We start from the raw sequence: 23,899 nt of genomic DNA on the forward strand, positions 1-23,899 counted from the left end.
CATTTTCACTTCCTGCAGAAAGGGTATACTCTCCAGCAGTTTTGCCACGAGAATTCACCAAACAAAGGAGACAGGGCCATTTATAACCTGGCGTGTCCACCCTACTGCTGTGTCCAGTTTCCACTGGCTGGAACGGGACCTCACATTCTGTATTTGTCCCGATTGGCTAGCAACTTAGAACTTTTTAGAAAAGGCAAAGGTAGAGGGGGAGAAAGGAAGAAGGAAGTAACTTGTGGAATGCTGAGAAAGGTAAAAATACTTTTAAATAACGAAGAGGAACAGGCTATGACCTAATGCTTGCTTGGACCAGGATAAGCACGCCAGGGCAAATATTTAGGTTAAATTGTGGGAGCTAAAAACATAAAGTATACTGATTTCTTTATTACAGCTAGCAGATATTTAAGAATGTTAGCACAAGTCTTTGAATAAATTTTGCTTCTAAGAGAAGTTACTGTTTATTTCTAATTAGACGGGGAGGAAAGTCTTTGAAGAGGAACCTCCACTTTACTTTTTATATTCCATCTCAAAAAAAAAAAAAAAGACAAGAGGGAAGGGTCACTTTGGGGAGAAGAAGGCTTGTGGACATGCTTCTTATAGGAAACTCCCAAGCTCAAAGAAGTGTAAGAAAGCACACTTCTCTGAGAAATTCCAGAGAATTCTTTGGGGGCATGCCACAGCTCAAGTGCCCCCAAAACCCTGCCGGCGTACCCAGAGCCCATCTTGCACCCCCCACCCTAGCCCAGGCCCTCGGTCAGTCACTGCGCCCCACACCCCTGCTACCTTGAGGGCAGACGCCTGGGGGTGTGGTTTTCAGATCCCATTAACAGGGGAGACAGAAGTGGGAATAAACTTTCTTTTTTCCTTTTTAAATTTTTTATTCTTAATTTTCATGGGTAGATATTAGGTGTATACATTTATGGGGTACATGAGATATTCTGATATAGGTATGCAATGTGGAATAATCACATCAGGATACATGGGGTATCCATCACCTCAAGCATTTATCCTTTCTGTTACAATCCAATTGCACTCTTCTGGTTATTTTTAAATGTACAATAAACTATTGTTGACTGTAGTTACCCTGTTGTGCTATCAAATACTAGATCTGATTCGTTCTACCTAGCTATATTTCGGTACCCATTAAACTGACTTTCTACATCCACAAATTCCATGAGCTCAGCCTGACACAAATACATCTTCTAGCCAGGTTTAACCTTAGGAGTGGGTGTGGTGTCAGGTCCACATCCTCATGACAGGACACAGCAGGTCCCAGAGAGACTCAAGGATGGGGTCCCATAAACAGCTATTCAGACTGAACAAGTGTCGCTACTTATCACCGATGACCATTCCTCTTGGTTTACTTTTTTCTTTTTTGAGACAGGGTCCTGTCTGTGGCCCAGACTGGAGTGCAGTGGCGCGATCATACCTCACTGCAGCCTCAAACTCCTGGGCTCAAGCACGCCTCCCACCTCAGCCACCCAAGTAGCTGGGACCACAAGCACATGCCACCAGGCCTGGCTAACTTTTTAATTTGTTGTAAAGACAGGGTCTTGCCATGTTGCCCGGGCTGGCCTGGAACTCCTGGCTCCAAGCGATCCTCCCACCTTGGCCTCTCAAGGCACTCGGATAACAGGCGTGAGCCCCTGGACCCAACCCCTCTCAGTTTTTTAATCCTCCCCTATGGTCCCGACCTCTGCAGGAGAGATGGCCCCCTAAAAACCCTCCCCAGAGCCAAGCACTGCCCCACCCCTGGACACCAGCCACTTACCAAAGTGAGGAGGACAGAGGGCTTCTGTGATGTCAGGACACTGGCAATCTAGAAGGTCGGAAAGAAAAATCCACTTTAGAGGCACCACAAAGCCTAATGAAGATGACATGCCACCATTCCTTCATAATGACAGTGCACATTTATCAAGCAGATCCTTAGAACAGGCGACGCGGGCGCTGCCCTCACCCTGCAGGTGAAGAAACCCAGCTTCCCCCGGTTGAAGGACTTCTGAAAGCCACACAGCCATCGAGGGGCAGAGAGGATAAACCTACACCTGGCTCTCTTCCCACCGCACCACCCTGCTTCCAGGCATCACACAGATCCCTGGCTCCAAGCAGCCAGCCCTACCCACCCTCCAAGGCCAGCCCCTCTGCCCATCTGCAAAGTCCCTGCTCAAAGACCCGTCCCCCGGGAACCCTTTAGGCTCCAGGCCTATCAGCCTCTGGTTCCTAGGGCAGAAGACTCCCTCCCTGCTCCCCATTCAACCCCTAGACCCAGGGGAGCTGGCCTTCTCCAATCCCACCCTCTGGCCCCCACCCCACAGCCCACTCTCTGTCCCTCCACCATGACCCACTTGGACCTGCCGCCACTGCAGGCCAGTTACTTCCCAGCCCAAGCCCTTGAATCTGCATGCCGGGCCAGCTCATCTCTCCACGCCTCTGCTCCAGCTCTTACCTCTCCCTGAGTGCCTTCTTCCCATCTTAGTGCCTCATCAATTTGCACTCAGGACGGAAGCCCCAACCCTCTAGGCAGGTTTGTTCACTCCCTCCTCTACTGGCCCACTGACAGTCACCACTCCCCCAGCAGAGCGCCATGTGCCAACCAGCCTGCCGGGAGCAATTTCTTCCTCTCCCAGCCCCTCCTCCTCAGTCTGTCCTGCATCTTGGCTACTGCAGACCATCTTGTTTCTGAGCACCCCCTGGGCAGAGAACAGTCTCATCTCCACAGCCCTCGCCTCTCCCCACACCCTTATCCTAACTCTTTACACCCGCAACATGGGGAGAGTGAAGAGAACATGTTGTTGTTTTAACAGCTTGATTGAGTGATCACTGACATACTCTACGCTGCCTGTATTTAATACAGACATTTTGATAAGTTTTGACATATGTATACATATACCTTTTTTAATACTGAGATGCCTCCCAAGAAAACCTGGAACGTACTGAAAACTATAAAAAGATAAAATGCACGTACAGTCCCATCTCCAGAGACGTTTTAGCTTTGCACACAAAAACAGAGATCTGTAATGACATTTGGATCATATGAAATTACATGTTTCACTTATTTCCTGTTATTATATATTCTTCAAACATGCAATTTTTAGCAGTCACTACCACTGGGGACAGTAAACGTCCAGTAAGTCGCTGATGGCGGCCTGTGCCAGTCACCTTACACACAGCATCTCATTTAACCACACGGAGAGACAGGGCGTCAAATGTGCAGGTTTCGCAAATGAGAATGGCTTACAGGTTAGAGAACTTGCCTGAGTCCGGCTAAATAACAGCGCAGCCCAGATTTGAACCTATGGCTGTAGAATACTCTCTTAATGGATGCTACTCATTCCTCTACGGGATACTTAAATTACATCTAATACACTTTGGGAGGACAGGGCGGGCAGATCACGAGGTCAGGAGATCGAGACCATCCTGGCTAACACGGTGAAACCCCGTCTCTATTAAAAATACAAAAAAAATTAGCCAGGCGTGGTGGCGGGTGCCTGTAGTCCCAGCTACTCAGGAGGCTGAGGCAGGAGAATGGCGTGAACCCAGGAGGCGGAGCTTGCAGTGAGCCAAGATCGCGCCACTGCACTCCAGCCTGGGCAACAGAGCAAGACTCTGTCTCAAAAAAAAAAAAAAAAAAAAATTACATCTAATAATTAGCTATTATAAAAACAATGCTGTGATGAACATCCTCGCATACATTTCCTTAAAATTAAATGCCAGCCGGCCACAGTGGATCATGCTTGTAATTGCAGCACTTTTGGAAGCTGAGGCGGGTGGATCACGAGGTCAGGAGTTCGAGACCAGCCTGGTCAAATGGTGAAACCCCCATCTCTATACTAAAAATACAAAAATTAGCCGGGTGTGGTGGCACATGCCTGTAGTCCCAGCTACTCGGGAGGCTGAGGCAGAATAATTGCTTGAACCTGGGAGGCGGCAGTTGCAGTGAGCCGAGATCACGCCACTGCACTCTAGCCTGTTGGGCGACAGAGCGAGAGACTCTGTCTCAAAAAAAAATAAAAATAAAAAATAAAATGCCTTTAAAACTGTTGGGTCAAAAGCCACAGACTTTGTCAAGTCTGTGCTTGCTCCCGGCCCAGTGATCCTCCAGACATGTATCAACAATCTCCCAGGATCCTCCCTCATGTTACTGAGTGACTGCTTGGAGAATGGCTGTGTCCTTTGGCCTCAGTGTTGCAAAAAAACAAAAGGCTCGGCCGGGTGTGGTGGCTGATGCCTGTAATCCTAGCACTTTGGGAAGGCTGAGGCGGGTGGATCAACTGAGGTCAGGAGTTCAAGACCAGCCTGACCAACATGGTGAAACCCCGTCTCTATTAAAAATACAAAAAAATTAGCCGGGCTTGGTGACTGTAATCCCAGCTACTCGGGAGGCTGAGGCAGGAGAATCGCTTGAACCTGGGAGGCAGAGGTTTCAGTGAGTCGTGACCGCGCCACTGTACCCCAGCCTGGGGGGCAAGAACGAAACTCAGTATCAAAACAACAACAACAACAACAACAACAAAAACCCAAAAGGCTCAGCTGTGTCCCTCCACACCCTCAGCCCCTCCCGAAGGAAGGGGAGGCTTATTAAAAGGAACAGAGCTACACGTGCCAGCCCTGGGTGTGTTGTTAAGTTGATGTGAAGGTTCTGCATTCAGCCGCACAGAAGGAGTCCGTCAATTACAGCAGCTGAATCAGAAAGCCAGGAGGCACTTGGGGATTGTATCTACTATCGTCTGGGGAGGGAGGAGCAGGATAACAAATGTGTGGGCTGATGGTTTTTCTCCGGGTGACGACTCTCAGGACATGCCGGTTAGGAATAATGGAGGAGGGGAGGGCAGCCGTTTCCTTGCAGCCCAGTGCTCAGACAATCCAGGCCCAACTCTGAGAGCAGGCTGTGCGTCTCCTAGTCCTGGCAGGGCAACATCTTTTATTGATCACAACTGCTTGAGTGGGCCCTGGTTACTTCTGCGGCTGCAAAAACCTCTCCCGACCTGGCAGCTCCACCCGCCCTTCCCCACGGAGACCCATTAGTGCTATGCTCTCATCAGCACACCCTGACTCCGTGCCTCAAATATTAAGGGAACACGACGCGCTGTGCGTTGCTGGCTCCCGATGTATCCCCAGCACACACGACAGCACGGCTCTGTCAACTCAGGGCCTCGTTTCCATGGAGTGGTGGCCACTGGGGACCTCTCACACCCTGCGCTGTTAAATGGCCCTGCCTTGCTTCGTGCCAAAGCCAGCATCGATTCCTCGGGCAGCCCCCGGCCTCACTGGCAGATGGAGCTGGATGGTCACGGGCAGAATTCATCGGAGCCCTGTGGGTGTACATACTCCCCTGGGGACAATCAGAGGCTTCCCATGGACACCTCCTGCACTTTCCTAACCAGGGCCCAGACCAGGCCCGAGGGCTGCTTTTCGCAGGGTGATAAGCTGGAGAAAAAATCTGGATATGCTTTTGCCAGTGTAGGGAAAGCCTGCAAGGCTCCAGAGAGCTGGCTCTGCCCTGCAAGCACCAAAGCTTTTGAAAATAAACCTTCTTTCGTGGCATTCTCTTCCAACAGTACTGTATGTTGGTGGCCTGCACTGCTTTTACAATTTCAAATTTGTTTCTCAAATGTAAACATCAGGAAACATCACCAACAGTCTGGATGTGTGGCTACTCCTGAACAATCAGGTTCCTGGAGCCACGGGCTGGTGGTCCCACAGCGTGGTGGCCCCTGCTGACCCCATCGCTCCCGATGCCTGTCCCTGTGCTGCTGCAGTTGTCCTCTTACATCTGTCCTGCCTGTAGCAGACTTGGTGATCCTCGGACCTTCTCACATACGCCTGGCGCCATAAAGGGAAGCAAGTGCATGGAACGCACGCTTCACCTGCCAGCTCTCAGCTGGTGATCCCGCCAGCCTTTGCACGGGGCCTTCACGGCAGAGCCTCGGGGCCCCACTCAAGGTTCTGCTGAATGCCTCCTTCCCAGGGGAACTGCCTTCTCAATAAACTCAGGATCCTCTGTGGGGAGGAGGTAACCTTGGAGCCAGCTGTGCCCCATCAGACATCTGCATGGCATACATGCTATCACGTGACCGGCCATGGCATTGGACGCCTTCCTGCCTTTTTTTCAGAGGAGACAAGCGTTGGCTGTGATTTGTCACTGACAGCTAAGGCCACCCCAAGTGAGATGGGGCTGAGCACTGCAGAACCAGCCTGGGGACCCCTTCCCTGCATAAAGGGCTTCCTGTCACCTCCCACGATGCAACAGGCCCCAGGTACCTCGTGCAACCTGGGATACCTCCCAGCTCAGGGGGCTCAGTCCAGCAGGTCACACTTTCTGGTAGGCTCCCTTCAGAGCTACAGAAAATCTAAGGCACAGGGAGTCCATGTCGCCTCCGCAGAAGTGTCCTACAGCAGCCCTCCTTTCTGAGGTCACATCCCAGTACCACTCCCCTCCAGCCGTGGGACCGTGGACGAAGCCTTTCTCTCTGAGCCTCAGTCTCATATCTATGAACGGGGTGGGGGCTACGGCCCAGCACAGTCCCCACCCCGCTGTGTCCCTCCCACAGCCGGAGGGACAAGGGGCTCCAAGAGAGCTCCAGTGTTACTGGAGCCCACGTGGGCCGCCCCGGCATGAAGCACTTGCTCTGCTGTCAACGTGAGCCTTGTTCCCAGTAAAAATAGCGGCAGTAACAGTAACATCAACACCAATCTGCAATGGCAGTGGCAGTGACGTGCTGCGGTGGGGTGCTCCCGAACCCTAAAGAGATTCTAGCCTTTGAACTCTACTGAAGCCTCAACATTCTGCTTTGTATACGAAGACAAAGAATGAGCCAGCCTCCGTGCTGTCATTCTGTGCAATCATTGACAGCTTCCCTGCCCTAACACTCAAGGCGGCCTGTCTCTTACTTCGCTTAGAGACCAGTTCTCTTTCCTCGCCCCCAGAAATCACAGTAGACACGGAGCTGAATTTTCCCCCAGTTATAAAGACAAAAATGTCAGACAGTGGCTGAGGAGGCTGTGGTCCAGAGGTGGCTCAGACTCAGCAGCTGAGTCCAGGGCGGAGGCAGGTGCTGTCCCACCAGGGTCCTTGAGACAGGGTCCTTGAGACAGGGTCCTGGAGGCAGGTGTCCATCCCGCCAGGGTCCCTGAGAAAGGGTCCTGGAGGCAGGTGTCCATCCCGCCAGGGTCCCTGAGACACGGTCCTGGAGGCAGGTGCCCATCCCGCCAGGGTCCTTGAGACAGGGTACTGGAGGCAGGTGCCCATCCCGCCAGGGTCCTTGAGACAGGGCCCAGCCCAGGCTGCCCCTCCAGGTTTCACATCAAGGAGACCTGAAGGGTCAAGGTTTCAAAGGATAACAGTGTTAAGAAGCAGTTTCTGGGGCGGGGAACACATCTGCCAAGGAGAGGGTCGGAAGGAAAATGAGAATGAATGAGTAGGTGCCTCCCGCTCCACTTCCGAGACATACAAGGCAAGTGGCAGATGGTCTCGTTGGGTGCATGCAAATAAACGTTCCGTCTATTTTAGATCCTGTACTCAATGGGATCAATATGATAGGTCACATGTATATTGACAGAATCTTCAGATGTTAAGAGTCACCCCCAAAAGCTTGGGATTGAAATAACATAACATAAAGATCCATCAAAAGCCTCCTCTCCCCACAGCCCAACCAGGCAGAAGATGCTGTAGAGACAGGCCCCCGTGGCCCTGTAGAGGTGGGCAGTGCCCTTCACAGAGGCTCTTCCGGGGACCTCTGCCCAGGCACCACCACCCTGCGGTGACTGTTCACTCATGTGGTCACCTCCTGCACTGGACCGTGCCCTGGGCTGTTGAGGTCAGCCCTGGGTCTCAGCCACCTCTGATGCCCTACATGTCCCTGGGACTGGGCAGGGAGAGAGTGCAAGAGGAATGTCTGGGGAAAAAGAACTGGATGTTCAAGACAAATACAAGACAGTCAAGGGCAGGGTGCACATCAGAACACAGTCAGCGTCCACGGTGTCCACTTGTCCTGAGGGCTCAGGGAAGCGGCACCAGTGTGGGCCAGAGTCTACAGCAGATACAGCGGCTGGTGCAAGGTTGGTGCAAGGCCTCAAAAGATGGATAGGAGAAAGAGAAATGGAAAACATATTCCAGGACAGCAGTACCGGGGACAGGGCTGGGCACATGGTACTGGCCCACCTGGAGTCAAAGAGAGCTGGCCACCCCCGAGCTGGATGGGCCGGGCTGGGCCCCCACATGCTGGGCAGAGACAAACTGGTCTCTCACAGTACTGTGTCTGGCCATGATCCCTGGGAACCTGCCTCTCACCCAGTGCCGTCATCTTCAACCAGGCTGTGACCCGCCCAGGGGAAGGGGGAAGCTGCTTGGCTGCCAAAACTGGCTCCCCTGGCCACTTCCACACTGCAGCCCCAGCTCTTAGCATGGCCCACACGTGATCTCTGTCTGGGGAAATGTGGCTACAGGACGGCCCTGTCCAAAGCTAATGGTGCCAGGTCCAGGTTGGACTCCCAGTGGCAGGCACTGACTTCTGGGTGCTTCACATTCTACACGGCACTGACCTGCACAGGACATGGGGTTGTGACAGTGCCCAGGGCCAGAGCACAGAGGCCTCCCGTGTGCCAGGCAGTGGTTAAGTGTCAGGGCCTTTCGTCACGTAGACCACAGGGGCTCCCAGCTGTGCTCTCGCTTCTGTCCCAGCCCTGTCCCATTGGCAAGAAGTAGAGCTGGAGTCGAGGAGTCAGGGCAGCCCCTTTCACCTGCCTGGACTTGGCTGGCACAGATTCAAAACCCCAAGGACAGTCACATGCCTACCCAGGCCACACGACACCTGCTGGACAACCCCACTGAGAAGTGGATTGAAGTCAGGGGACCTCCAACGCCACTCTACAAGCCTTTCACAGCCTCGGGCTTTTCCGACAGTGGCATCTGCAGTCAACCAGGGCTCGAGACACACGAAGACCTCGGCCCAGCCTCACGGTGACTTAGACCGTGTGCCACCGCTGCAGGCAGGCCTGCCTCTCAGAGACACCTCATGTATCTCAGCGGCCACAACCCAGGTCACCAGACACTTCTACCCACAGAGTCAGGGGCCTTCCCAGGCAAAGCAACGGCTCCGTAGAGAAGCCTGAGGCACGGGTTGCTGCCTACTCCTTCCAAATGGAAGCACCCACGGCGCGGGGACTGGTAGCCAGGCGGTAGTGTCCCTGACATCCAGCAAGGTTGTGGCAGTGGAAGGAGAGGAACTCCGGGAGTGGAAGGCGTGCTGGAAGCCCTGGGCTGCTCAGAGGAGAAGCCAGCTACCCACCTCATCCGTGTACTGGACGTCGTCCACGGCATACTTCTCCTTGAAGTGCTCCTTGGAATGGATCCTCAAAGAAAAGCACAAGGAATGTCAGGGTCAGGGCTTGGTAATGGCTCAGCGTGGCCACCTTCCTGCCTGCCAAGCCCAGGCCATGGAGCCCCAGTCCCATCCCCATTGCGGTCAGCACCCAGCACCCGGCACCAAACAGCTCGGCCCAACACACACTTGGAGGGCAAAGGGCATTGGGCTCCGGAGTGATGGCTGAACCACAGCTGCTTTCCTCAGCAACTCCCACTCCTCCGTGACCCTAGCCACCTGCAGCCAGCCCCTGCAGACAAAACCCCTATCATCCCCTCCGCTGCCAGAGACAGTCCACCAGGGCAGCCAGCCAGTGCACCCCTCCCTCTGTGGCATAAAACAATCTGCCTGCCAGGTCTTCATGGAGCATCTTTAAATGCAAGTTTATTTTAAGGTCAGCCGCAGAATCCCAGCACTTTGGGAGGCCAAGGCGGGCAGATCACAAGGTCAGGAGATCGAGACCATCCTGGCTAACACGGTGAAACCCCATCTCTACTAAAAATACAAAAAATTAGGGCGTGGTGGCAGTTGCCTGTACTCCCAGCTACTCAGGAGGCTGAGGCAGGAGAATTGCTTGAACCCAGGAGGCGGAGGTTGCAGGGAGTCGAGATGGCGCCACTGCACTCCAGCCTGAGTGACAGAGCGAGACTCCATCTCAAATAATAATAATAATTATTATTATTATTTTATTTTATGTTCTAGAGACAGCATCTCATTCTGTCACCCAGGCTGGACTGCAGTGGCACAATCATAGCTCACTGCAGCCTCAAACTCCTGGTCTCAAGCAATCTTCCTGCCTTAGCTTCCCAAAGTGCTGGGATTACAGGCATTAGGCACTGTGCCCAGCCAAAAATTAACATTTTTAGAAAGTCAATATCAGTATTACTCAATGTGATGAGAAAAACTCAAGCTTACGCATTACCTCTGAAAAATCTGCCAGTGAGAAGACACAGAATGGACGAGGTTGGGCAGCCCTCGTCCGCCTCCTGACGGGCCCTTTGGTCACAGCTGTGCTAGGCAGACCTCCGGCCTGGGTCCAGCAAGCCGCCACCCCCAGGCTCTTGGTCAGCAGGTAAGTCAATGTCTCTGTTGGTGACAGAGCTTACGCAAGGGGAAAGGAACACAAACTGCACAGGGGAGACACTGAGAGCCAAGTCCAATGACACACGCACACTCGGTCCTACGTCATCCCACACCTGGACCCCACCTCATCACTGGGGCTCTATCCCCAGCCGTGCTCCAGCCCTGCAGCTGTCTGTGACCTCACAGCGTTACAGTCACCAGATGCTGGGTCCCAAATAGGCCTCAGACAAAAAACAGCAGATGGTTTCTGGATGGTGTTTCCTGGGCTGTCAAGGGGTGGTGGTGAGGCAGGGGAATAGGGACGGGAGGCGTTAGGGCTTTTTCATGCAGACTTCCTAGAACTAAATTGAAAGGAAAACCCTAACTTTCCACACCTAAGTAACAAAGGACCAGACGCTGCTCCCTTTGCAAACCCCCTTTTTTTTGAGGCAGATGGGAAACTGAAAGTACCTCTGATTGCAAGTGGAGTCTTGGTTTGCACAGAAATGCAACTTTGTAACTTCACTTTAGCCTCTGATTGGTTGCAGAAGTGAAGTTACAAAGGTTGCTTTCCACAACCAATCAGACTGATGGCAGGCCACCACTTCATTTACATGAGGCGAGCACCAAGTGGCCAATGGGAAACCTCCTGGGGGTATCTGGACCCGAGAAGATTCTGTCACTAGGCCCTTGAGCCTCTCTGCTCAGCCAGCTCCCAAACTGTGGAGTGTACTTTCATTTTCAATAAATCTCTGCTTTCATTCTTTCGTTGCTTCATTCTTTCCTTTCTTTGTGTGTTTTGTCCAATTCTTTGTTCAAAATGGCAACAACCTGGACAACTTGCAGTCAAGACCCTCTACAAATAACTGGGAGGCAGGGGAGGCGGCGTTGTGGATGCAGAGGATAATGTGCCTGGAGAACCCCACAGAACATGGTGGAGGGAGAGAACCTTCGGACTTGGAGGTGACGAACTTCACGAGTGAGCTCCTGAACTGGTGTCCTATGTGCCATTCTCAGCCTTTGTGACACTAAGGACCAGCATCACCTGCAGGAAACAGAATCCGCTCCTCTTTCTGAGTCTTCCACCACTTCCCTCCCCACCCAAACCAGGAAGTACCAGCCACAGGGCCCAGGGACGGCCACAGGGAGCAACAACAAGGAGCACCGAGAGCCCGGGAGACGCTGGTCTCACCTCGATCAATCGACTGCTCAGTGCAGCCCACAATACCCTTTGCTTTCTCTCCTTTTTGGCTTCTCTGAAATGATCACGGGGTATCAAGCGCCTGCTGTTAATTAAATTTGCATGATTCAGTCACATTCACTTGTGCATTTGAGACAGGACTCAAAAGTTAAATGGCCAAGGTCTGACACCTCCATTAGCACGGCCTCGAGCAGTTATGGGGCAGGAATTGATGACGAGCGCCTCGCCTGGACTCCGGAGGCCCCAGACGCAGGGCTTATTGTGCAGCTGGCTCAAGGGAAGCCTGCAGACCCTTTGCTACTGAGCAACCACACTCTCAGCACTGAGTTGACCCTACAGCCCGGCACAAAAGCATGTGTCAGAAATACAAAAGGCAGGGCCATCAGCGAAACGCGTGGCTGGGATCAACACATCAACTCGGACTTTCTGGCTCCATAACAGACACCCTGTGTCCTCAGTTGTTCCCAGCTCTGCCTCTAGCCCCCGCTCCCTTCATCGCCTCCAGCTGTGACAGGAGTGGAAGGCAACCTCACCGCAGACTGGGGAAGTACAAAGGACCTGATTTTGAGGCCAGCACCCTACAGAGGGGCATCTCAGCCATCAGTGTGGCACCTAACCTTGTCACCTCCACTCCCGTTAGGGGCCTGAAACCTCCCACCTCACCCCAACTGTGCAGAGGGAAGCCACCAGGAAATGCGTTCCCGCCCCTCCTGCCAAAAAGCGCCTCCCAAGCCGGAGGTCTGGTTCTCAACAGAAGAGCCATTCGACAGATAAAACCTGAAAAGCTGCAAGCAGCTTTTCTGGGAACTGCGCATTTCATTCTCTTTTAAAGGGCAGAGATAATTAAGTTTAGATAGTACTTATTTTTCATGTTTGGGGGCTAATTATAGTAAAAAACCATTTAAACGTCATCCTAAGGGGTATGCGTGCCAGACTCCCACATCAAACCAGCCACCGAAGGCTTGGCAACCATGATTTGGTGGGGTTGATGAGAAAAGAAGAGGTGTGGCCACACAAGCCCTACAAAGCTGGCTGGAGAGGCCCCTGAGGGGCTCTGGACTCCCCGAGGCCAGGCTGGCCAGGGCAGGAGGCAGCCACTCAGAGGGAGAGCCTGCACCCTGCCCCGTGGGGAGTCTGGGGTCCAGCAACGGTACTTCATGTCAGGTCCCATCGCATGGGAAGTCTAGATAGAAACAACCAGACTGGAGGCCGGGCACAGGGGCTCACACCTGTAATCCCAGCACTTTGGGAGGCCGAGGTGGGTGGATCACCTGAGGTCAGGAGTTCAAGACCAGCCTGGCCAACATGGTGAAACCCCATCTCTACCAAAAATACAAAAAAATTAGCTGGGTGTGGTGGCTGTAATCCCAGCTACTCAGGAGGCTGAGGCAGGAGAATCGCTTGAACTCGGGAGGTGGAGGTTGCAGTGAGCCGAGATCGCACCATTGTACTCCAGCCTGGGTGATGAGATCAAAATTCTGTCTCAAAAAAAAAAGAAATTACTGGACTGGAGAGGATGGGTCAGCAGAGAAGCTGCTGTCACCCCACACACATTCCCCTCAAGTGCCAAGGATAGCTTTGGGAGGAGAGAGGAGAAGTCCTCCTACTCAAAGGGGCTCTTGTCCTCCACAGGGGTCAGCATCCAGGGACCCCAGCTGGGCCCTGGCATAAATGAGAGAGGCCTTTCCCAGTCCCCGGAGTCAGAGCCCATGACTGCACACTCTGCAGTGACCGCCAGCACCTGTGGGGGCCACGGAGGGGAAGGAGACATTAAATTAATGCCACACAGCGCAGACACAAGGAGCCCTCTAGAAAATGAAATTTCAAAAAGCAGGTCTTGCCGGCTGGCTGACCACCTGCATGCGGTTAATGAATAAGTAATAGGGCCAAATTACAGCCGTCACCATCCATTTCCCGCGGCCCGGCCCGCCTTCAGCTACAAACAATGCTGCCTCCCTGACTCTCACTCTGCTCTCCACAGAAGGCAGCGGCACTTGCTCTGCGGTGGATGCCGGCAGCCATCTGAGGATGTTATCAGCTGGTCAGAGACAAAAGCAGACCTTGCCACAGTGACGCAGGTGCCTATGCCCAAAGACCACTCCCGGAGCAAGCTTCCTCGCAGGGGCCACAGAGGGGACAGTGCTGCCCGGGAGGCTGGAGACCAGGTCCAGTGACCAGGCCTGCCCAGGGTCAGTGCCTCAAACCGCCTGGGCAGCAGCTGAAGGCGCTCCTTAGCCCCTTCTCAGAGGCCTGCACGGCAAAGAGGGCCCCCCACACCCTGCCAATCACAGGGAGCGTGGGAGGGAGGCACCAGAGAGGCTGGGGAAGCCTCGATCCTCGGGACACTTAGTGGGGCAGAGTTGGGAAAAACACACAACACACAACACACCCTCATCACAAACACCCTACACAACACACACACCTGCACACAACACAGCACACTCACACCCACCACACCCCATCACAAACACCCTACACATTACACACCCACATACACCCTCATCACAAACACCCTACACACTACACACACACCCACACACAACACAGCACACTCGTACCCACCACACCCCATCACAAACACCCTACACACTACTTACACACCCACACACACCCACATACCCTCATCACAAACACCCTACACACTACACACTCACACACAATACAGCACACACACCCACCACACCCCATCACAAACACCTTACACACCACTCACACACCCTCATACCCTACACACTACACACACACAATACAGCACACTCCCACCCACCACACTCCCATCACAAACACCCTACATACCACACACGCCCACTCACAACACAGCACACATATGCCCACACATACTCCCTCACATGCACCCTACACACCTCACACACCTGCACACAACACAGCACACACACACTCCCATCACAACCTGCATACCACACACCACACACACACCCATCACAAAAAACCTACACACCACACACACACCTCATCATAAACACCCTACACACCACACACACACAACACAGCACACGCACACCCACATGCACCCCTCCTCATAAACACCCTACACTCCACACACCCCCATCACAAACACCCTACACACCACAAACACAGCACACGCTCCCCCACACACAACATACTCTACATGCATCACACACCTCACACACACCCCCAACATACGTCCTCTCCACACCACATCCATACGTACCCACCCCTCCACATGCACCACACCACACACAGGTATGCACTCCATATGCACACACAGCCCCCTACACATACACCATGCATGTGCAAACCCTCCCACCATACCCGCATCCATCTCTCACACAAGATGTGGGTATGGCCCTGGGAAGGCCGAGTGCCCCGCGCCCCTCCCTGCATACCCAGAGCCGGGGATGGAACGCATTACAAAGGTTCCAGGAGGGTCCCCCGACCTGGTCAAACTGGCTCCCCAACTCTGGGCTCCGAAGCTGCCTGGGGTGCCGACTCACAGAGGCCCATAGCCAAAGCCACCCTCCACTAAGCCCAACTCCGATGAAAAACGATGGGAAATGCTCTCACATCAAAAAGACACCACACACTATTGTGAGCAGAGACTCTGAATAAAAATGCATTCAAAGCTACCACCCTCCCCATCCCAGAACAGGCCTGGGGTGAGGAGTGGGCCGGCCTCAGGCTGCCCACGGACCCTGGCGTCTGCAACCCTGACAACAGCAAGACCGTTTCCGCAGGAAGCAGCAGATCCTGCAGACGGGGGTGTCGTTTCCCTGGGCGACTTTGGATCGCAGTATCTGCCAGATGGATTTTCAAAAACCATCAGATAGGGACTCAAAAGGAAGCTGAGGAGCTGAAGGTCAAATGTGAAGTCTGGTGGGTTTTGCTTGCAAAGGCCAGGTACTCCCGTCAGCCTCGCTCCTGGTGCCCTATTGATTCCAGGAGCGGCTGGAAGCAGCCGTATGCAATCAGATCTGGCCACTCCCCAGCTCTAGTCCCACACAGTCAACCTCGCCACCACTGCTCTGTTACAACTGAGCCTTCTCTCCTGAGGGCTCAGGATGTGCAGACTCAGACAGGGTCACTCCAGGACAGAGGAACGGAGAGGCCTGCTGGGGGTGGCTGTGGTAGGGAGCCAGGACAGCAGGACACAAGGATCTACCTCTCAGCTATGGGGCCAGAAGCCCCCTTGGGACCAAGGCTGCCTGATCTGACCTGCCCAGCATGTACACAGCCTTTTCCAACAGGGGAGACCCCTGTTGGAAACCCCTGGAAACCCCAGGTGGGGCCCTGCTGAGGCCCTGATCAGACCCTCCCTGAAGCTGTTTCTCCTTCTCAGTCCATCCCCACATCTCACAGAGGAGGCATCTGACCTGACTACTGAGCTACTTCTCTGAGCAGTGGGACATGTCAACAGGCTCTGAGCCAGCAGTGAGGGCCATGAGGAGGCTGAGAGGGCAGCCAGGTCAAAACTGCAGGTGTCACCTAGAGCCAAGGGTCCCCTGGCACAGGGGCCCTCGCTCGTCCTGAGTTGTGCCCCTTGCAAGAAAGGCTGAGGCCACAACTCTGCTCTGGGTGGAGAGGGGATGCTAGGAGAATCTTCCTGCAGAAAGCAGACCTAAACTCTTCGTCACTGCTGTCCCACTTACAACGGCTGGGGAATAAACGACTCCAACACTTAGTGGAGTGCAAAACCACTGATCATGTTCATGGACTCTGAAGGTCGGGAATTTGGACCGAGCCCCGAGAGGACAGCAAAGCTCTGCTCCACATCTAGGACCTCAGCAGGTGGAAGGCTGGGCCTCATGCACGCTGGCGGCTGGTGCTGCTGGCGGCTGGGGTCCCCCCGCGGGGAGTCTGCGCTTCCTCATGATGTGGCGGCTGGGTTCCCAGGGCAAGCATCCCATGGGAGAGAACCAGGTGGAAGCCACAGTGCAGTTTACAGTCTAGCCTCAGACGTCACACAGCAACACTGCCACATCCGTCATGAGGCCCAGACCTGGGACAGGCAGGAGGGAAATAGATGTCACCTGCAGACAGCAAGTGTCCAGAAACACTGCTGTGGCCATTTTTGGACAAGACAATCTGCCTCCTGGAACCATCCCTGCCTCATGTCAGTGTCACAGATACAGTGGCCAGCACTGTAACTCCAGTCCCGGGGGGCCTCCAGAGCGGCATCACAGGGAAGGAACTGGAGACCCAAACATGACCAGACCCACTCGCAAGCCCCACAGCCTCTCAGAAGCCACATTGAGCCAGCAGGCAAGCTCAGCCTCCGACTGCAGCTCCAGCAAGACCTGGCGGGAGGACCTGCACGGGTCACACCAGCATGCTGAGCCATTTCCTCTTTTGTAACAGGGCAGTCATAAGGATTCCACCGGGAATGGGATAAAGGTCGACGATAAAGATCACGACAGGATGGGAAGGCACCGTCAGGCCAGGGCCTCCGAGGAGCAGCCCGGCAGAAGCCCCAAAGGCAGTCGGCCAGGGTGTGTCCACTCCATTCCCTTCTTCCCAGGGGCCGAGACAGGAGACCACCCCCAGGAGAAACAATCCTCTTTTCTTCTGCTGCCAATTGTCCTCCAGGCTGAGTCCTGCCCAGCAAAGATCCCAGTCTTGCCAGGCTGGGATTCTGCCAAGCGGCCTAAGAGCAGAATGATCACCAACTTGTAAGCCTGAACCCCTCTCCCTGAGATAGCAGGAGCAGCACACACCATGGCCAACGAAGGCAGAAACAGAGTCTGCACTGAAGGGAGGGTGAGGGGAGGGTAGCACTGGAAGCAGGGGAAGCTCCACTGTGGCCCCAGTCCTCGGCACAGAGCCCAGTCCCTGTGGCAGCCAGAGGCCTTGTCACTCAAACCAGCCACAGCCTCTCCAGCCCACCTGGTAATGAGCGTTCTGGGGCACCAGGCAGCAAAGCCTGCAATTTATACATTAGCCCAGAATAATCTCTCTCCAGGCGGAGATGACATGCAGCAAGGCAGCCAGCATTTAGCGGGATCCTCTGATCACCTCAAACCTCCCTGGTTAAGTACAGTGTCTGCCCCTGCACCACTGAGCAGGCACAACAGCTCCTCGGCGGTGGCGGGTACCTGGAACAGCAGGCACCATGGAGGGTGGAGGAGGGTGCCCAGCAGCCCGAGCCTCTGCTCTATCTCACAGGTGAGCCGGGAGGGCAGGACCTGCGCTGCGTCCAGAGGAAGGCAGCAAATAACACACCCAGCATATCAGCAACGGGCCTCAGAGAGGGGGTTCCCTGATACAAACCCAACCCACCACCCTCAGGCACGCACAGGGCCATGCCACACCTGTCGATGCCATGCAGAAGTGAGGGCCTCCCAGGGACAAACCCTCAGGCGTTTTCACAGGGCGGGGAAGCTAGAATTTCAGGATTAACAAACTGCACTTCTAAACAAACAAGGCTCCCAGTTGACAGGGCTCTGATGAGTGGAGGAACACCAGGGTTCTTGGTCTCAAATCGAATTAGAGAAAACGACATGGACACACGTGGAGCGGTTTAAAGGAGCAGAGAGTTTAATAGGCAAGAAGGAAGGGAGAAGACAGAAGCTCCTCCGTACAGAGACAGAGAGAGGGGGGCTCCAAAGCCAAAAGAGGAGGTCCCCAAGTGCAGTGGACACCAGCCAGGTATATACGCAGAGGCTGGAGGGGGCGATGTCTGATTTACATAGGGCTCAGGGGATTGGTTTGACCACGAATGTTATTCACATAGCCCACTAAAAAGCTGGCTCTCCCACCCTAGTCTTTTAATATGCAAATGCAGGGCGCCATGGATGTTGTACACACGTGGGGATATTTGGGGATGTTCTACACATGGAGGGCGGCCATGTTGCCAGGAACGTGTGGGGCAAGAGCAAGAAGGCCTTGGGAATTGCCCTGTTGGGTGGACCCAGTTCCTAATGTCCTGTATTTGCATATCAAAGGTTGCCGGCCTGGCTCTAGGAGCTGGGGCTTTACCAGAAAACTTCCCAAGGACCCCTTTTCCTCTCTATCTACCTAAAATAATTTCTCAATGAACTCCTACCACACAGTCATACTCCAGCTCTAACATCCCTTCCCAACCAAGGGTGCAGGGCTCTGGCGAGAGGCAAGCTGTGACAGCTCTGACCGCATGCCCTTCCTCCTGCAGCTCTTCCCTCCTCCCCGTCCTCAGGCCCAACCCCGCTCTCTCATCCCACCTCCCCCACCCACCCCCAGCCCATGGTTGGTAGCCACGGTGCCCTGGCCAGGATGCTCCTTACTTTCCCATCCAGGTGGCATAGCTGGCAGGAAGCCTGGGCACAAACAGGGTCGACTTCCCAGTGTCAACGTCGATGACACCATAGCAGCCTGGCTCAGTGACACCGAATGCCCAGTGAAAGAAGGACTCCTGTGGCGGGAACAAGAACTATTGTTAGCCAGTGGAACATGAGGTGCAAGGACGGACCGGTGGCTGCATCGCAGCACCCCAGAGAACCAGCTCAGACCGACAGCCTCCTGTCAGACCGAGCCCCAGACAGCCTCCCAGCCCCAGACATCCCTTCCCCTCTGCACCCGACTCCCCAGCTCATCCTCCCGTAGTTTGGCAGGGGGCAGCCTGGCAGCTCCCCTACCCTGCTGGGAGCCCTCCCTAATGCTGCGGGTTTCAGGCATGTGCCCGAGCCCACCTGTATCCCCACCCCCTAGGCCCACAACAGGGCGTCCAGCAGCACCACACGTCCAGCTCAGCCCTGCCTCTCTGCCACGTGCAGGCAGGCAAGACGCCCCCCGGATTCCGACACCCAGGCCGCATATCTGCACGGAAATGGATTCCTCCATTTAAGACTTCTTACTTCCCTCTCCCACCCCAGGGACGGCTGATGACTTGAGTGTTTAGGGATGAATGCTGCGCTAAAAGGACGTCATAAAGGTATGGTGGAGGAGGATCTCTTCCAAAATTAGCCTTGCATACCATCAGAAAGGGAGCCAACAGCTGAATTTAGGAAATTGGTTTTTAAGCCGCAGAATATTTAAACTGGAGAAGCATCAAGACTAGCCAGAGAAAACTTATTTAGACCTCCATGTTTCTCACAGCCATGGGATTGCAGGCTTGCAGCTGAGTGAACAATGGAGTGGAGAGACGGGACCCTTCAGGCAGAAGGTGCTTTTGTAAAGAAAAAAATACAGTCTGCGGTCGCTCAGCAATGGCCTGCTGGGGCGACAGGGTCCAGCTAGGCAAGTCATGCCTTCCCATATCCTCTCCACACTCGGCTCCCCTTCGCATTCCGATTTCTCCTCTTGCCAGGATGCTGCATGGACACATTCCCTAGGCTCTGCCTGCCCCAGAGAGGTTCTGAAGTTCCTGCTGTGGTCAGGCTCCAGCTCTGGGCATGGCAGCAGGGAGAAAACAGCACTAGATTTAGAGTTGGAAGACAAGGTTCTAATCCCAGCTCCACCTCTTGGCAAGTCATTTCCCCTCTGAGCCTCAGTTTTCTCATCTGCAAAATGGGTATAATGCTAAGATCTGTGAAAGTGGGCCCAGCTCAGAGCCTCACAGTCTTCCTGGGTGGGTGTCCTCATGTTCCTGTGCGTGGGGACTGAGTGCTGCCAGTGACTCTCAGCCACGGCCACCATGGCCAGGCTGCTTTCCTGCAGCTGGGTCACCGGCTGCCCCACATCTTCAAGTTCTACATCTTCAAGGAGCCCCTGGACCACGTCCCAGGTGAGGAAACAGAGGCTCAGGGAGGGCCACAACGGGCAGCACTGGCCAAGCTGGGGCCTCCAACTCCTGCCCAGGCCAGCAGCACCATCACACGCCCGCTCACTTGTGGCCAAGGGGGCAGGCTCACCTGGCGGAAGAGGACCCCGGTGTCGGTGCAGTAGCGCTGAGTCTCCTCCCCGCCCTGCAGGACCACGATGGAGTCGGCCTGCACAGCACGGTTCTTCCGTAGCCGCTCACACAGGCGCTGCCGGTTCAAGGCAAAGAGCGCCAGCGGCACCTTCAGGGTTTCATTCCCCAGCCAAAATGAGGGTCTGCAGAGACAAGAGCACATACGGCCACATGGACCTCTGTTAGCATCTCCAAGCATGCCCAGACCCGAGGTCAGGGTGTCCGGAGGCCCGAGCCTGCTGTGGGACCCCCATCAGCTCGGGGCAAGCTGCCCAAGCTCTACCCGCTTATGACCCAGAAACAGCCCCTCACTGATCCCCCTGAGGACCACAGGGGCTTCTCTCCCCTCCACCACCCATGCTGTCCTGTCTCCATCCCCCTGCTCCTCTGCCCCCTCACCAACTGCCCAGCAGGCCACAGTGACCCCATGCTCCTAAATCTGCAGCAGGTCCCCAGTCCTCACTGGCCACTTGGTGCCCATGACCTTGGAGGCCACTCTCTCTGCGGAAACCTTCTCCAACAGCAGCCAGTCAGGCTCCCTACCAGCCAGGCCCCTGGCTCCCGGCTCAACCTCCCTGCTGGAGGCCAGCTTGGCCCAACCCTGGGGCCTCTTCCCTAACTGGCTCCCTCCCTCAGCTCAGCTGAGCTTACCCGGTCCCTCAGCTCAAAGGACGATCTGCATCTGCAGACTGATGATGTCCGGCTCCAGACTCACAGACCCATCAGCCACCCTCAGCAGGCAGAAGATGGCCCTGAACCAAAGCTGCTCCTCCCCAGCCTCCCCCGACACAAAGCACCTGCACCTGGACAGTCCCACAGGCCATCCCGGCCTCCTATCTCATCCCACCTCCTGGCCACCAGCAAGGTCTACCCTCAGTGCACATCCCCATTCCCAGGGCCACCTCCCCATGTCCCGTCTGGACAACTGCAGGAAACTCTCAACAGTGCTCTTGGCCCCAGCTTCCCCGTGGCCTGGTCTGCACCTTCTGCCGGAAGGGCCCTTTCAAAATGCCAGTCCCAGCACACACTCCCTGCCCAACCCCGTGCCAGCTGGCTTCTCTGAGTGCAGACTTCACTCCCCAGCCATGAGGGATCCAGACCCCCAGTTCACCCTTGGCTTCCTCTGCTGCAGCACGGGCATCCTCGCCCTTCCCTAAACCCCCAGAACACTCCAGCCTTTGCCACTGCGGCGCCCTGTGGGGAATGCTCTTCCCAAGAGAATCCCATGCCCTTTTACCCAGCCTCTGCAGAAATGCTTCTTTCCTACCCACCCCATCCTCCAGCTCTCTTTGTGTCTCTCTAGAGACCCCATCACTCTTCATTTATTTGTTTGCTGGCCCTCCAGGTAACATGTAAGCTCCCTGAGGGCAGGGACAGAGCAGGTGTCGGTATCTATGGAATGAATGAATAAATGGATGGTGGTCTCAGCAAGCAGGCTGGAGGCCGGGTGTGGAGAGAGAATGGGGATGAGGTGGAAGAGGAGAAAGCAGGGGCGGGGTGTGCAGGAGGGAGCCCCTGCAGGCTCTCCAGCCAGAGGGCAGAGGGCAGTGGGTGGGCACAGAGGTCAAGGAGGCAGGGACATCCCAGAGCTGGTGTGAGCAGAGAGCTCTGCCTGAGGACTGCAGTGAAGCTGTGGATGAAATCTGCCCTCATGGCACAGCATGGGGAAGTGGCCTGGAGCACCTCTCACACTCACCTCACATGGGACCCTCAGAGGCCGTGACCCTCCTGCCAGGGTCACATGAGCAGATGACACCTCCTGCACATCTGGGCTCCAATACGACCTTTTCAGGATGGTCTTCCCCGGCCTCCCTCTTTGAACCTGCAACTCTTCTCCCTGCCCGACCCCCTACTAGTCCCTGGCCTGAGGTTTCCCCACTTGCCCTCCAGATACACCCCTCTGCACTGTGCCCAGAGGCCTACCTACCCGACCTCGTCAGCATGCATGCTGCCTCCTGCCTCCAGGCGCACTGAGCCAATGACAGGCACATGAGGCTGGGGGCAGGAGGAGAGGGAGGAAGACAGTGGATCCACTCTCCTGGCTCCCTCCCTGGGGACCCTGGAACTAAATGGCTGGGGGTACCCCTCCATCCAGGGCCACTGCTCTGATGACGCCGCCCTGCCCCACAGCACAGCCCCTGCTGGATTTCAGACCAGGTTCCCCACTCTTCTTTCCACTGTCTTCCTCCCTCTCCTCCTGCCCCCAGCCTCATGTGCCTGCTTTCCCTTAACATTCGCACAGCTCTGCATATCGTCCCCTCTCTCAACTCACCTTAGTGGCCCCCTGGAGTAAACTCCTAATGTGGGGCCAGGTCCCTGGCTAACACCACACTTAGCACTCAGCACCTTCCAACCTAAACGCAGCGGGTGCTGCCTGGTGCTTCCTGGTGTTCTCTGGCCCGCCGCCTTGGGTGGAAACACTGGGAGATGGAGCTCCAGGTTGCCTCGGTCACTGCCGTGCCCTCGCCTGGCACCTTACCTGACATACAGCAAACGCTCAACACATATCTGCTGAATGACACACGGGGCCACACACACAGCTGTGGGATGAGAATATGCCACATCAGCCGCAGCGGGGCAGGAAGCAGCCCTGGAGCCCCAGCCTGCCCAGGAAGGGTAGAGGGTCAGAAGCAGCTGCACATGCTGACATGACTAGAGCCCCCTCCCGCTCCCCCACGTGCCCTTCCTACCCTCCCAGAAGGGTGAGCAGATGGCTGAGTGGACACCAGCGGCCAGAGCTTCCTCTGGGCTGGGGCTGCTTTTCTGCCACACTCAGCCACTGGGATGAAAGGGCAGAGGGAAGTTGGTGAGAGTTTGTAAACATGACCACATCCCAGACGGCCATGCCATCAGGAACTAAAAGTGCAGTCACCAGCACCTTGTGCTCAGATGTCCCCCCCCCCCGCCTCCCACGCCCTTTCCCTTCACTCAGGAAACCCCATGGTGGGATGGGCACAGAGGCAAAACTCGTCTCTGCAGAGTCCCCAACAGCATAGGGGCAATGACACCAAGGCCCTGCTACGGACAGTCAGCCACAGTCGTCAAATAGCATGACCGGCCGAAAATGCCCATCCTCTGCCACCAGCCTGCATAGCCCAGCCCAGCCCACCTCTCCCACACTCCCCTCTCCCTGCCTGGCCGCCCTCCTTAATCACAACAGGTGCTGGCTCCCCGTGGCCTGACACCATGCCCCCACCCGTAATGCTCACAGAAGGGCTGGCCTTCCCCTTGTTCAGAACTTTCTGAGAACAAATTTCTCAGGGCACCCAGACTGGGATCCTAAGGGCTGAGCAGAAAACTTGATAAGCCACCTTCTCCTTGAGCACTCAGCTGCCACTGCAAACAAAATCTACAACCATGCTTACTTCTCTATGGGGCTCCGCCAGAACAGAACCCACCCTGTGCAGGGCTCTGGGCATAAGAATGGCTAGC

At 55.2% G+C, this 23,899-nt stretch overlaps 1 protein-coding gene across 8 annotated transcripts in view; it reads right to left on the reverse strand.

The window, feature by feature from the left end:
• The window catches only part of PEPD (peptidase D), a 136,507-nt gene that overhangs the window by 106,853 nt on the left and 5,755 nt on the right, over nt 1-23,899 (reverse strand). For 7 of the 8 annotated variants that reach the window (XM_055236219.2, XM_055236220.2, XM_063614065.1 and 4 more), the window contains 4 exons: nt 20,427-20,610; nt 18,861-18,988; nt 9,285-9,348; nt 1,769-1,816 (listed from right to left, as the gene is read on the reverse strand). In XM_055236219.2, the coding sequence (XP_055092194.1) occupies nt 1,769-1,816; nt 9,285-9,348; nt 18,861-18,988; nt 20,427-20,610 (424 nt within the window). The remainder of the gene's footprint in view (nt 1-1,768; nt 1,817-9,284; nt 9,349-18,860; nt 18,989-20,426; nt 20,611-23,899) is intronic. The other variant, XM_055236221.2, reaches the window with a different exon arrangement.

Source organism: Symphalangus syndactylus, chromosome 13 (assembly GCF_028878055.3).
Source record: "Symphalangus syndactylus isolate Jambi chromosome 13, NHGRI_mSymSyn1-v2.1_pri, whole genome shotgun sequence".
In the NCBI taxonomy this organism is placed as follows: Eukaryota; Metazoa; Chordata; class Mammalia; order Primates; family Hylobatidae; genus Symphalangus; species Symphalangus syndactylus.